A 14,160-nucleotide genomic window follows, 5' to 3' on the forward strand; every position below is an offset into this window, starting at 1 on the left:
ATATTATTTAAAATGTAAGATTTCAAAAGAAATTAAAAGAATCAAGCTTTGTTTTATTTAAAATAAAATGAAGAGTATTTTTAATCTTTGAAATCACCTTTTTAAAACATTTCAGATTTTTTTCTGAGTCCTGTTTTTTAAATATTTGATTATTTGTGTGAATAATTCCATTGAAAGTTAAAAAATACATTTTTTTGTTTTCTGTTCTTATTTTGAAAAAAAAAATCGATTTCGTAACAATTTATACTATTTTTGCCTATGGAATTTAAATTCAGTTTTTTAAAAAGAGAGATGAAAACCTAAAAATTATTTTGAATGGTTGTTGAAAATGTTGAACAAAATTTAAACTATTTTACATATTTTGGATGGACAAGATTGTTGAATCTTGCTTTGATATGACATTCAATAAAATTCAAACTGATAAAACAGAAGAAAATCAGCGAAAACTTTTTAACCTTTTTTAGCTGAATATTAAAAAAGCAATTCAATAAATCAGAATACGCATGCCTTACATTTTGTTCCAAAATATAAATTGACCCATCCGTAAATCAGACGGTTTTTTTTTGATAATTAGGAGATTTTTTTTTTTGTCACGTTCACGTCAGTTTATTGAAGAATAATATATAATGAAGCATAAAAAGTAGTTTCTGTGATTTAAACATACGATTTTCAGAGTTATTTTAACATTTTTCACGTTCCGCGAAATTTGCGTGAAATTCGGTGTTTTGAAATTGAGATCCCAGTGAAATTTGCTATTTTCGAGAGTGAAAAATCCCTAAGTCTAGAAATAACCAAATGGCGATACATTATAGAAGCTCCATATTAGTTAAGAATATGGCTAAAAATGTGAATATCTCTAGATAAAGATTGCTGTGAAAATTTAATGCATTTGAGGCACTTGAAGTTTGCGTCGGTTTTGCATAAAAATTCTGAGCATTTTGAAAAAAAAATACACAGTAAAAAATCCGACGATAAAATCCTATGCAAGAGATTGCTCAAAGGACACCTAATATTACACACAGCATGTACAATTTCTTTTAAACAAAACAAAAGTTGCAATCGACAGGATTCATACCCCACATCAACAATAAAATCTAGTTCCTTAGCCCGCTCGGCCATCAGAAGGTTAAAAATGAGCTTGACTTTTCGATCATGTGGGTTTCCCATACTGATAGGCTACATATTTGAGGTTGTAATATAACATAAAACTTCATAAAATACCGTCAGTGGGGGTGACTATGGGTAAAAAAACGATACACCTCTCGTAATTTCTTAATAACAAAAATAATTTAAATAACATCGAAAATCTTTCAACGTAGATATGTTCTTAGATAGTTTACTAACATTTTCCCAAAATATGGTGGATTTTGATGAACACTACCTTAAATGCCAATAGATTGAAAATTGAACCAATCTCTCCCCTTAGAGGGGGTGACATTGGGTCAAATGAGACTAAAATGATGCTCAAATACAACGATATGGTAAAAACAAGTCATCCAACAGTGTTTCTTGTTCGAGGGAATCGTATTGACACGCTACAATGTTTGAACTGGAGATTTTCAAACATTTGCGTAGTTTTCGAGCAATTCTAACAAAAATAGGGGAGCTGGGGGTAAGACGGCCAGGCGGGGTAAGACGGCCACCCTACTGTTTTAATAAGTATACTAATGAATATTACTAAAATGTTTAGCAATACTGTTCCTCATGCTAAATAATGCATATGGAGTCACCTTTGCCAAAAATATTGTTTGAAATAGTATAAAAATAGCTCAAAATGAAGAAATAATTTTTGAACTTGAAACTGGATGTAATTTTCATGAATTACAACTTAGGCATTTTTGTTAAATAACAATATGTTTTCCTGTCTTCAAATATTTTGCCTTCCTCACTGAGGTAAGGCTATAATCCTGCTCTAAAAATGAACTTCATATAAAAACGTCGTAGACCCACCTTCATGTATACATATCGACTCAGAATCGAAAACTGAACAAATGTCTGTGTGTATGTGTGTGTGTATGTGTGTGTGTATGTGTGTGTGTATGTATGTATGTGACCAACAAACTAGCTCATGTTTCTCGGCACTGGCTGAACCGATTTGACCCGAACTTGTTGCATTCGACTTGGTTTAGGGTCCCATAGATCGAGTTTTATACAGATTGAAGTTTCGATAAGTAGTTCAAAAGTTATGTATAAAAATGTGTTTTTACATATATTTGGATCTCACTTAACTGTATGTAAACTATGTCCAGGTCCATCATCCGACCCATCGTTGGTTAGGTTATCAAAAGACTTTTCCAACGAGTCCAAAACATTGATGATCTGGCAACCCTGTCTCGAGATATGGCCATTTAAGTGATATTGATGTACTTTTTTGAAGCCGGATCTCACTTAAATGTATGTAAACTATGTAACGTCATGATTCGAATTCCCGGACGCTTCGAAACCCGGACACTTCAACTTGTTTTATCTATTATTTGGATATAAGTTTGCATTATGAATGTCAAAACTGTGTTATTTGATGAATTCTAACATCAACTTTCATTTAAAGTTTGTTCGAACGCTGTAGTTAATGCCAAAACAATTAAATAAAATAAAATTATAAGTTTTCCAAAAATGCGAAACATTTCAACGGAAATATTTCATAGGCGTCCGAAGCACCGGGAAGGCAAAGCAGAAATTTATGGTTTTGATTTCCTTAAATTCTAGCAAATTTTTATATAAAATATCGATTCTTTTGATGTTAACAGCTTATTTGAGACCTAAAGAATGCCATTCACTAACTTTTCAGTCCAAATTTGTGCGATTCATTAGCAAAAATGAGTGTCCGGAATTCGAAGCAAAAGTGTCCGGATTTCGAATCAACTTTTATCAGTGTCCGGGATTCGAAGCACAACAAGTCATTTGAATTTTCAAATTCTGATGAAAAATTGTTAGAAAAGACATAATATGCATGCATTCTCTTAAAACTGACTGTTAATACTACATCCTGATGATATTTCTTCATTTCCAACTTATTACATGATTTTTTGTCAGCTAAAACGAAAATTATATGCTACTAAGTGTCCGGATTTCGAATCATGACGTTACGGATCCACCATCCGACCCATTGTTGGTTAGGTTATCAAAATACCTTTCCAACGAGTGTAAAACATTGAAGATCTGGCAACCCTGTCTCGAGATATGCCCACTTAAGTGATATTGATGTACTTTTTTGAAGCCGGATCTAAAAAATAGATGAAACTTGTGTACAGCCATTGTTGTGAGGAAGGCTCCAACCACATAGGTGGATTAAGTTAGTTTTTTCATGTTAAATTGAAGTTTTCCCTAGATTATGTCCCTCGAAAAAGTTCAAAAAATGCGATGAACTGTTTACAAAAAATGTTTAAAAAAATAATTTATTTGTTTTGTAGTAAAAATTCATAGTTTTTCATAAAATGTGGTCGCAATAATATGAAATTCACTGAGCCAAAATATGAAATTTTTTAAACAGCTTTTTTCTTCACATTTGAAACCTGATTTTTTCCAACCAAAATAGTTATGATGTTCAGAGAAGTCTGTTGAACCAACCATGTAGGTGTTTGGGTGGATTTAGCAAAGTTATTAAGTTAATTTATAGCACTGGCCGTCTTACCCCACATGGGTGGCCGTCTTACCCCGCGTATTTCATATATATACGATTTCAATTATTTTTTTTAAAATTGCTGAAAAGTATTGAAAATTGGTTTTTAGACCAACTAATTTATGTCATTTCTATAATGGACTAGTAGTAGAACAATATGTACATAATTTGAGATCAAAATAATCTGTTGTGTAAATTTTATTAGACTTCTCCCTTAGGGTGGCCGTCTTACCCCATCTCCCCTATTAGAAAAATGATTTTTCGAGAGGTCATTTTTGGCCAAAAACGTACGCCAAATTTAGACATTTGCCAAAATAACAGGATTTGTTCTGGGAACGAGATTTTTTCAGCGAAGTCATCATGTCCCCTACACAACCCGCTTAACAGAATTCAGTTTTATTGAAAATAACCTGAGAAATGGTAAAATCCGTAAAAAATCACTTTGACCCAATCTCACCCCCAGACCCAATGTCACCCCCACTGACGGTAATGCAACATTTATTTTACACCCAGGCATTGCATTTTTTTAAATTTCAAGACCTACTTTATGATTTTATCAGTAAACTTTTCTGAAAATTTTAAAAATAGTCAGAAGTCAATGAAAAAAACCCGGTGACAATTAAACGTAGAATGGTAGGATACCTTAGTAAGATTTTCCACAAAATTTTGCAAAATTTAGCTCCCTAAAACATCGTTACTACCGTTTTATCCTAATTTAATCCACTGTGGCTTAGATTTCTTTTTTTGAAAGGCAATTGTAGAGCCCAGCATGATGAGTCACTTTGGCACTTACAGTCGCGTGTAACATCATTCCCATTATGGTGGCGAACCAACAGCTGGTAAAATTATCGTTGTTTTCCCACGATGGACGAATAGAATTATGAGCAAACAGGAAATCACAATAATTGTACCACAAACTGCTTTGACATATTATGTTAAATTTAAATCTGCCATTTTTTGGCCATCCTTGAAGCCATCATCATCATCATTAGAGTCGCGAGTCGCGCGAAAAAATATAATCCATCGCTAGATATAAGTTCTGCCGGCTTAGCAGCAGATACAATGGGGACAAAGCCAACGAGAGTGAGAAACCTTCGGTGGCCCTGATTGTTGCCAAATTAAAATTGATCAATTAATGCGACCAATGCGGCTTTGTTGTCCCACACGGTCCTCGTCGTCGGTTCCAAACTGTCTCCGCTCACTTTGGCTCCAGGGTGCAGGCTCGAATCAGTCATGTTAATTTTAAAGACTTTCGGAATCGCCGCTCGCTCAAGAATGGCGAATCGGATAAATAATTGCCAACTGTCCCAGAGGTCCCTCTCCCCCTGCTCCGCGGTCACATGTATAACACAACAACAACCCGTGTGCGTGTGTGTGCGTTCCGTGGCCCCGTCAAGACACAGGCCGCACACAGTTCGTGAACCACAAGTCCGCGAGATGTCAAGGTTACAATGTGTACTGGGTCCGGTCGTGGCTGACCACCAAAAAGGGATTATGCAATTTCAGTGGCCTGCTGGAAGTCCAAGAGGGTGGCAACTAGGAGGGCGCGCGCGAAACAAGTTGTTAAGACCCCGCAAGAGCTCCGGGGGGCGGAAGGCGCGCGCGGCGAAGAAATGTTTGAGAGAACGTGGGGGGAAAAAATGACAAACAAAACGGTACCCTATACTACACAAGACTGCCCCGCCAATACCGTAAGTGCCTCCGTGAACCAATTACCTTCGGGCGGCCAAGATCGCCAAGCACGCAGGCCGAGTTAAACTCTGGCTGGGTAGAGATCGCGATCGCGGCGGCTGCTGGGGAAACGCTTTTGCAGTTGCCGCTGGTTAACCGACCTCCGTGTGAAGAGGGAAGGCTCGGTTCTTGGTCTAGTAGAGAGTACTTTTGTTGGGGTTGACTATTATGGACGATTTTTAATTTCAAGTATACAATGTAAATGGGTTAATATCTAGTTTTCATTTTGATTGGAATCAATCACCGAAAATACTTCCCTGCTAGACACATTACTACACCCTAGAGTTGGTCCAAATTCGGGTACCCTACGGTGCTACCCTCTGAAATCAATGATTGACCCATCACTGAACCAAATTCCAAATTTGAGCTAATTCTGACCACGGGATCCCCTCCCTTTAAGCCCTTTATAAAGTTTGAAACAATTCAACTGCAAAAATTCCTGTTTGAATGCAGGGCCAAATTTGAAGCTCACATTAGCTTCCGGGCCAAATGTGAAAAAAATGTTTATTTGAACAAAAATAAGTTACGTTGTAACAACCTACAAAACTAAAAAATGCATGCAAAAGTTTTGTTCAAGAAAGCTTCTAATCAATTGGTCCACATTTATTCAAATCAATAAAACCAAAAAAATGCAAAAAAATATTTTCTACAAGCTTTTCATTGTCTCAGGAAAAATGAAATCAGATAAGGCCGCTGCAAATATTTTCATATTACATTAATATACCAAGGACTGGTCAAGGTCGTGGGGTGGTTCCCGGGCAGACGGTAATAACAAAATTCATGCCATTTCAATAACAAATACTGTTAAAATAACAGAATTTTTTTTGGAATCTTCTTGAAAAATCCATTTTTGCATAAGAGTTTAATAACAGTTTATGTTATCATAACAAAATTTGTTATTGGTCTGATATTGGTTGAAAGTCAAAACAACTTTGTTATTAGTTGTTAAAATAACAAAGATTTGTTCGAAGAATCACTAAAAATGTTGTCAGTCTGTTATTACAATAACAATCCAATAACAAAAAAATCATAACGACGAATAACATATCTTGTTATAAATTACATAAAATGTTATTAACCTAGTATTTTCGAATATCAAACAATGTTTTTTCCCAAGTTATTTCCGTCTCCTCGGGTTGACAATTCCAAGGCTGAAGACAATCGTCATATCACAAATACTATGGTTTTATAGTAGAAAAGGTATTTAATTCAATGCACTTGTATTTTTATAACAATTTTAAATTATTATTAACATTCTAACGCCTAAGGCTCCAAAAAAGTTGGAACGGTAACTTCAACTCAATGGTTCTCGGGCATAACTCAACCAATCAAGATGATTCTTCTTTCCAGTGATTTGTTAGGATGTCTAGGTGATTTTAGAACTTTGGAGAACATAATTTGATCAAATCTGTAATTTTTGCGATCAAAAACATCGTTCCAACTTTTTTTTTTCGCGTGTTAAAAAAAAACCGCCAAAAATTCCGCGGAGGCAGTTGTTTTAAAAAAGGTTGACATTCTTACAAATCATAAGTAACAAGAATCGTTCCAATTGGTTGAGTAATGCCCGAAAACCAGCGAGTTGAAGTTACCGTTCCACCTTTTTTGGGAGGCTTGGGCGTCCGTGTAAGTTGGACATGCGTTGGGCGTTCCAGTGTTAAAATATTTAAATAGAGTGACACAAACTTTGAAACACGTGTTAATTTTGTTTTTAATTAAGGTGCAATCTAAATGGTAAATTGTTGCAAATGATTTTTCATCACTTCAATTTTTTTTAAATAAATTTTGGTCTGCCTGATTTAGATGTTAGTCAATTAGATTTATAATCCAAATATTATGATATTGGATCCCGAAGTGGAAGGTGTCTTAGTGCAAAATAAGTTTGAGAAAAAAGCGTGGAATACCTATATTTTTGCTATTTTAACAGCTTTCTACTATGGTCAAATTTGAATGTTTTATAACTCATTTCCTAAAACGTTAAATGGAAATTTTGACGAAATCAAAATTTTTAATCACATTTAAACTTTCAATAAAACAGATTTTTTTTACAAAATATTTGTGTCGTTTAATCGGAATCATAGCATTGATTATTCATCATATTTTTATCTACCAAAAATAAGAAAAAGGATCTCAAAAAAGCTTTAACTTAATTTTAAAGAATTATAAAGTCACTTTGCAAATGGGTCAAAGAGTCATTTTACAGGATTTTTCATAATAAGACTGCGGGCCATACTTAAGTCACCCCTTTCTTAGGATGAAAAAATATATAATGAATTCATGGATTTATTGCTTTTATTTGATAGTAGCATTACACTGAAACCCCGTTGGTTTGACACCAATTGTTGTCAAACGAACGGGGTCACTTTTTAGTTTGACACCCTTTTCACAATGACTACCAAACGTTTGGTTTCCTAGTATGTGTGAGTCCCGTGTAAATTGTGACAGTTCGTCACTTTTTAGTTTGACTTTGACCAAACAACCGGGTACAAACTAAAAAAGTTTTTCGTTTGACACTTGACAGTGATCAAACATTGAGTGTATTTTAATCATGCATAAAACTATAAAAAGACTTGAAATGTTTATGTTACAAAGTGTTGAAATATAAAAATAGAAAATATAGGAAATTTTGAAAAATATTGGTTACACTCCTTGGCTCGATTTCTTAGGCAAAAAATCTGTGTTAATTGGTAGGTTATGGTTCAGGGGTCGCTGTTATTAGTTTAAGTTATTATGGAAATTTTTGAAAAACTGTAATGAGAAAGGCAACATTTTCGATTTATTCCCAGAAGGTGGTGTTTTTTGTCTGTAATTTTTTATCGAGAGTGAAATTGTCATGTGAAATTTATCATTTTACAATTATGTCAAAGAAAGCAAATCGATCCATGTTTATCCTGAAAAGTTATTTGCGATATAAAAAATGACATTTTGTGTGAACATATATTTTTGACCAACTTTAACGTACTACAGTGACCCTTAACATGAACCGATTTGGTTCAAAATTGGGTGTCCCCGAAATAATTTTTTTGTTACCGTATTGTGCAGTTATTTTTTTCCATTTCATTGGCTTGTGTAATCTACAAAAAATGTTTGGTAAATAGATTGGCTTTCATCCAAAGAGCTCAAAGAGAAAAAGTTGTTTTTTTCCTAACATGTTCGGTTAAATCTTTCAAAACTTGGATACTTCAGCTTTTCTCAGTCACACAAATTGCCAACTAAATACCACGAAGAAATTAACTCATTTACTCATTAACGCATTGCCATCAACCACGACCACGATGGAACTGCTCGCGATGCCCAATTTGTTCCATCGGCGAGCGCCGATTTTGTTTTTTTTTTGCATCTCGCAGTTAATAATGAAGTAGGTACTTTTCATTCAACCCTCGAGTGCGTCTTGGTTTGAGTGCGTCACCTTTTTTTTTTTCTCGACTCTCTTCAATGCAATTGTAAAGAAACGTCATTGTTGGTGTTGTTGTTGTTGGGTGGCTAATGATTGGATGCATGAATGCAATGAGAGTGTGTGTGTGTGTGCACCTACTTACAAGTTACTTAGTGGTCTGAAGGGGGTTCGGAGAGGATCGGTTTGCGGACTTCTCTTTAAATAGGATGATGAAGAGCACGCGAAACATGCCAATTACCGAGCATAAATGAATTGGAAATAACTGGTTTGGCGTCTTAATTTACACGCGTTCTGGTTCTTTTGGCGGGCAAAGATGCAAATTAATGAAAATTAATCATTTGTTTATTTGTTTTAATATTTCACAAGCTTGAGTTAGGGGGCAGACACATGGCAGAGGTTTTTTTTTGCTCCTTTCGGTATGCTCTCGACCAGCATTTGAATTAATTGGTACGGTTTTTTGCAGAAATATCTATTCGCAAACAGTTTACGGCTGCCAGTTCTAAGGCACAACCTTGTTGAACTTGTTGAGCACGTTGGCGCACTTTGTAACAACAGCAAAAAAATAGGCTAACCAAACCACGACAGGGGGTGAGACAATCACTTTATTATGATGCGTAAGTCTCAGATTTAGCAACCAGCAGTGATGCTCGCAGATTTTTAATTAACAGATAAAACGCGTGTAAATGTTACCGATTCATGACGCACATTTCGCGATGTGCCCCAGAATTTCAAAAACCATATGGTTCTCTCCCCCTCGGATTGGGGGGAACCCGCGGCGTCGCGCCAAGTACAAAGTCACCTTCGGCCCAATCAATCAGCCGTATTGTGTTCAAGATTTGGCTGGTCGTGCGGTACTGGTTGTTGTCGGTTGGCACGACTCACTTGAAGTCAGTGTTTTAACTCATTGGCCTCTTCTGCGGCTATGCCAGTCAGCTAGCCGCTGTGAAGAATGTCGAGAACTAGGAGGCAGTAGGTGACCACCTAGACCGTGGCAGTGGGCCACCCACCATCCTTGGAACAATCAGTCAATTAACTTATTAGTGACCTCTCCGGCGAATGATGGTGGCGGCGTCGATCGTTTACCTCTGCTCATTTGACATGAAGTGATCCTTCAATCGCCTTAAGTAGCGGCATTGATCTTCTCTTGATCTATCGACTTATTATCGGTATTGTTTGGCCGTTTTGTGGTTGATGTACATAGCTCATACAAAATGTTTCAATTTTAGTAATTTTTTTCTCGTGCCTTTTGTTTACTTTAACATTTGCCTCGCCTTTTTCTAAAAATAAGCTCAGAAGTAAAAAAATCAATCAAATATTTCGCAAAATAATTATTTTATGTACAAAAAAATCTTAAACTGGTAACGAAACTTGCTTTATCCCTCTATAAATCTATAAAGTTCAATAATAATCATAAACATATTTAAAGAATCATCTCTCTGGATTTTTCCATTCGGGAAACGCAAGCTAGAGATTTGTTGTTTAGTGTAGTTCAAATTTAACTCCACAAACATCTTCATTGAGTGCATTGAGCCTTAATTGTTCCAGATCACGACTTCCCTCAGCAAACCATCCGTAGGGCACCAACAGCAGCGCCAAAATCGTGCATTTTTGCTGATTCCCATTACTATAATGTTCACACTTATTGAATGATGAATGAGAGGATATTGGAAAATTTGCGCTGATTTGTCTATTAAGTAAAGTTAAGGCTCACACGTGCGTTTCAGTCTCAGTCTCAACCTGTGAGTGGAATTTCAGCACCTTCAGGTCAAGTTCACACACATCGTGCCGGTGGCCGCACTGGAATTTCAATAAGTATTTAGTTTGTGGAATGCTTCCGCGAATCAAGAGCTCGCAAATTAAAAATATTAAATTGTTGAACCTTTTGAAACTTTGCGCGTTTGGATGGAATCCCAACCGGAAACCGGAAAAGGTTATTAGCTTTAAGTAGAACAGTGTAGTAATTGTTTTGTCTGAGGGTTTTTTTTTTATTTGTTCATGGCCAGCACTATCAATTTCTATTCATCTTCTCAATAACAGTCCCAAAAAAAGTGCAGCAAAAATCGCTGCGTCATTTTCCCCTTTTGACGATCGTAAACAACTTTAACCTGACCGGGATTTCCCCCATCAAAAGCCAGCGGGTCTCAAAAGAAACAGGTTGTTTACATGTCGTGTTTTAGATGATGGTATTTATTCTTTTCGTCGCGGTTCCTGGCTTTGACGCCTAATGACCGGGCGTTAACCGGAACCCGCCTTTGATTGACGTCTCACGTTTCAATTTCACCTCTCTCGCCATTTTCGTTACTGTCATCCTGAGCAATAAAATTTTGCAAATCACGCAACTCAGCATGAGTTAGGGGCTACAAAGACCTTGGGTCACTTTCTAGTCGGGAGCAGAAATTCCCGAAAATTTGCCAACAACAATGACGTATAGCTTTTATGCAACGTTCGAGTTTCTTATGGAATCTTTCTACCTCTAACGTTGCCCTTGATTAGGGTTCAAAGCCGAAAATTCCGTTCCGTTCGTATCAATCATCCCAATAATTACGGTCATCACAATTATCAACACGAGAAAATCAACCAAATGGCGATCACTTCGCCACGGTTCCCACCGCCGGTCATAAATTCGAAGCACGCGTAAACAATTTGTTAATCGCATCACCACCACCGGCAGCCAAAATTAAACCCCCCCCGAAAGCCATCAAAGCCCTTTAATAGCCCCAGCATATAGCTTTAACGTTTTCGTTCCGTTTATTTGTCTTGTCCACACCACAGGCATTTGGCCACGTGAGCGGCTGCCACATCAACCCCGCGGTCACCATCGGACTGATGGTAACGGCCGACATCAGCATACTGAAGGGTGCCTTCTACATCGTGTCCCAGTGCGTGGGAGCGATCGCCGGAGCTGCTCTGATTAAGGTAAGTACGTGGAGCTAACAATTAAGAGGATGATCATGTTGGCCAAATTACAAAGTATCTCGCAGTCAACTAATGCTGTACAGTTGCATGTTCATCAATCACCGCTAGTCTAGAATGATAGATCATTGCGCTGAGTGCTGCTCGTCATCTCAACTTTGACTTTGATATGTGCCTATGACCACTAATATGGCACATGATGGATAGTCATAGCAGAAGACTAAAGCATAAACACGTTTTGCCTTCCTCACGTTACTGAGGAAAGGCTATAAAATCACTCGAAAAATGAACTTCTCAATTAGACCTCCAAGACCCTTCTGAGCAAATGTCTGTGTGTGTGGTGGGATGTTGATCAAAAAATTGTCACTCGGTTATCTCGACATTGGCTGAACCGATTTTGTCCGTTTTAGCGTCATTCGATCCGTCTTGAGGTCCCATAAGTCGCTATTAAAAATTATGCAGTTTAGTTAAGTACTTCAAAAGTTATGCTAAAAAAACGATTTTAACAAAAGTCCGGAAGATTGTAAAAAGGGTGGTTTTTGTAAGAAAACCCGCCATGCTATACATTTTTAGAAAGGTATTTAAAAGACCTTTCCAACGCGTCCAAGACATTGAAGATCTGACAAATCTATCAAAAGTTATAGCACTTAAGTGTTATTTATACGCTTTTTGGAGGCCGGATCTCAGATATGTTGATGAAAACGTTGTCCAGATCTCTCATGCGACATATCGTTGGATAGGTATTCAAAAGAGCTTTCCAATGCGTCTAAAACATTGAAGTTCTGACAACCCTATCAAAAGTTATAAGCACTTAAGTGATATTTACGCACTTTTTGCATTTTGGATAGCACCCTTTAAATGTGAGGAAAGCACCAACCACCTAAGGGTGGATTAAGTAACGTTTTTAGTGTATCATTGATATTTCGTTCTATCGTCAAGGTTAATCAACATGGTGGCGTGAAATGGATTATATTAAAAAAAAATCATGGGAAAAAACTCTTTTAAGCGATATCAAATAACTGTTAAGCTTGATCAATTTAATAAAAAAAAATTGTTGCGGTTTCATTGACCATTTCTTTCTAACTGAGTTCCAACAGTTTTACACATCTTCATATTTTCAATCTATATACTATCTATGATTTCGGCTTGCGAAAAGTGCATTCATTTTGAAAATATCAATTGGGGCCATCCATAAACCACGTGGCGATTGTTGGCGATTGTGCATGCTCCATAAACAAAATATTTTGTTTATGGACAATTGTCCTCGAGGAGTGGGGGTGGTTGTGATTTAAAAAAAAAGTTTGCGCGGTTTATGGATGATATCTTTTTGTAAATTTTCGCAAACATAACATTTTTCAAAAAAATCTAGCAAAAAAAATCCGCGCAATTTTGTCCGATTTTAGAAGTCTTGGACGCAAATAAAATTTGTTGGTATTTCCAAGAAAACAGTTATAGGACCGAAAAGTCTAGTCTAACATTTGAAAAGGTCGTATGAAACTTTAAAATTCTGATTTGACGATGACCATCCCTAGTAAAATTTTAGGTTTTAAGTAGGCCATAAAAGCCTATTTAGGCCGTATGAGGGTTTCCAGAACCATGATAAAACCTGTAAATTTAAAAATGTTACTAGGGCAAAGAGCTCATGACTAAAACTTTTTTTTATCCGGTTCCCTGGGAAATTTTACGAAACACACTCAAAAATGGTAGGAGGTCATCAACAGGATTCCGAGTTATGATTTTCTTAAAGTAAAAACTGGATTTTTCGGTGCCGGTACCAAAAGTTTCGTCTTTGAATTACGAAAATTTTAGTACCCAAAAGTATAGGTTTTGCTTAAATTATTTTGACCTTTTAAGCATAAGCAACTCATTTAATAGTCATTTGAGAAATAATTAGACTTCTGAAATATTTTTAAGCATCTGGGTAATTCTCCGCCAACTCACACAGCAGTTGCCCCGACCCCTCTTCGATTTGCGTGAAACTTTGTCCAAATGGGTAACTTTTGTCCCTGACCACGAATCCGGGGTCTCTTTTTTGATATCTCGTGACGGAGAGGCGGTACGACCCCTTCCAATTTTGAACATGCGACAAAAGGGGTGTTTTCAATCATTTGCAGTAGAGGTGGGCAAAAAAAGAGCGAGCCGCTCAAAGAGCCCACGCGAAAAGAGCGAAAGATCCGTGGCTCTCAAAAAAGAACCGCGGTTCTTTTTTAAACTTCTTTCTTTTGAAAAATCCGGCTAGAAATGGCATGATTTTTGTTATAAATATAATTTATTGAACGTATTGAATTTGTTTTTGAAAATTGAAAATAAAATTTAAAATTTTTCAATGCTTATGAAAATTAATTGATTTATTAAACAACATGAAAAAAAAACTATTGTATATAAAAGTACTACCGGAATACAAATTTGAGCATTTCAAATAGCATAATTTGTAAAATATTACCAAAAAATTTCTGAATGATTTAGAGATTTTGGAAAAAAAATCATTTTAGCAATTGCAGAC

The 14,160-nt window shown here is 36.4% G+C and overlaps 1 protein-coding gene across 7 annotated transcripts in view; it reads left to right on the plus strand.

The window, feature by feature from the left end:
- The window catches only part of LOC6048886 (aquaporin AQPAe.a), a 115,103-nt gene that overhangs the window by 67,523 nt on the left and 33,420 nt on the right, over window positions 1–14,160 (plus strand). For all 7 annotated transcript variants that reach the window (XM_038253153.1, XM_038253152.1, XM_038253156.1 and 4 more), the window contains exon 4: window positions 11,517–11,660. In XM_038253153.1, coding sequence (XP_038109081.1) covers window positions 11,517–11,660 — 144 coding nt within the window. The remainder of the gene's footprint in view (window positions 1–11,516; window positions 11,661–14,160) is intronic.

The sequence above is a fragment of the Culex quinquefasciatus genome, chromosome 2, assembly GCF_015732765.1.
Source record: "Culex quinquefasciatus strain JHB chromosome 2, VPISU_Cqui_1.0_pri_paternal, whole genome shotgun sequence".
NCBI lineage: Eukaryota > Metazoa > Arthropoda > Insecta > Diptera > Culicidae > Culex > Culex quinquefasciatus.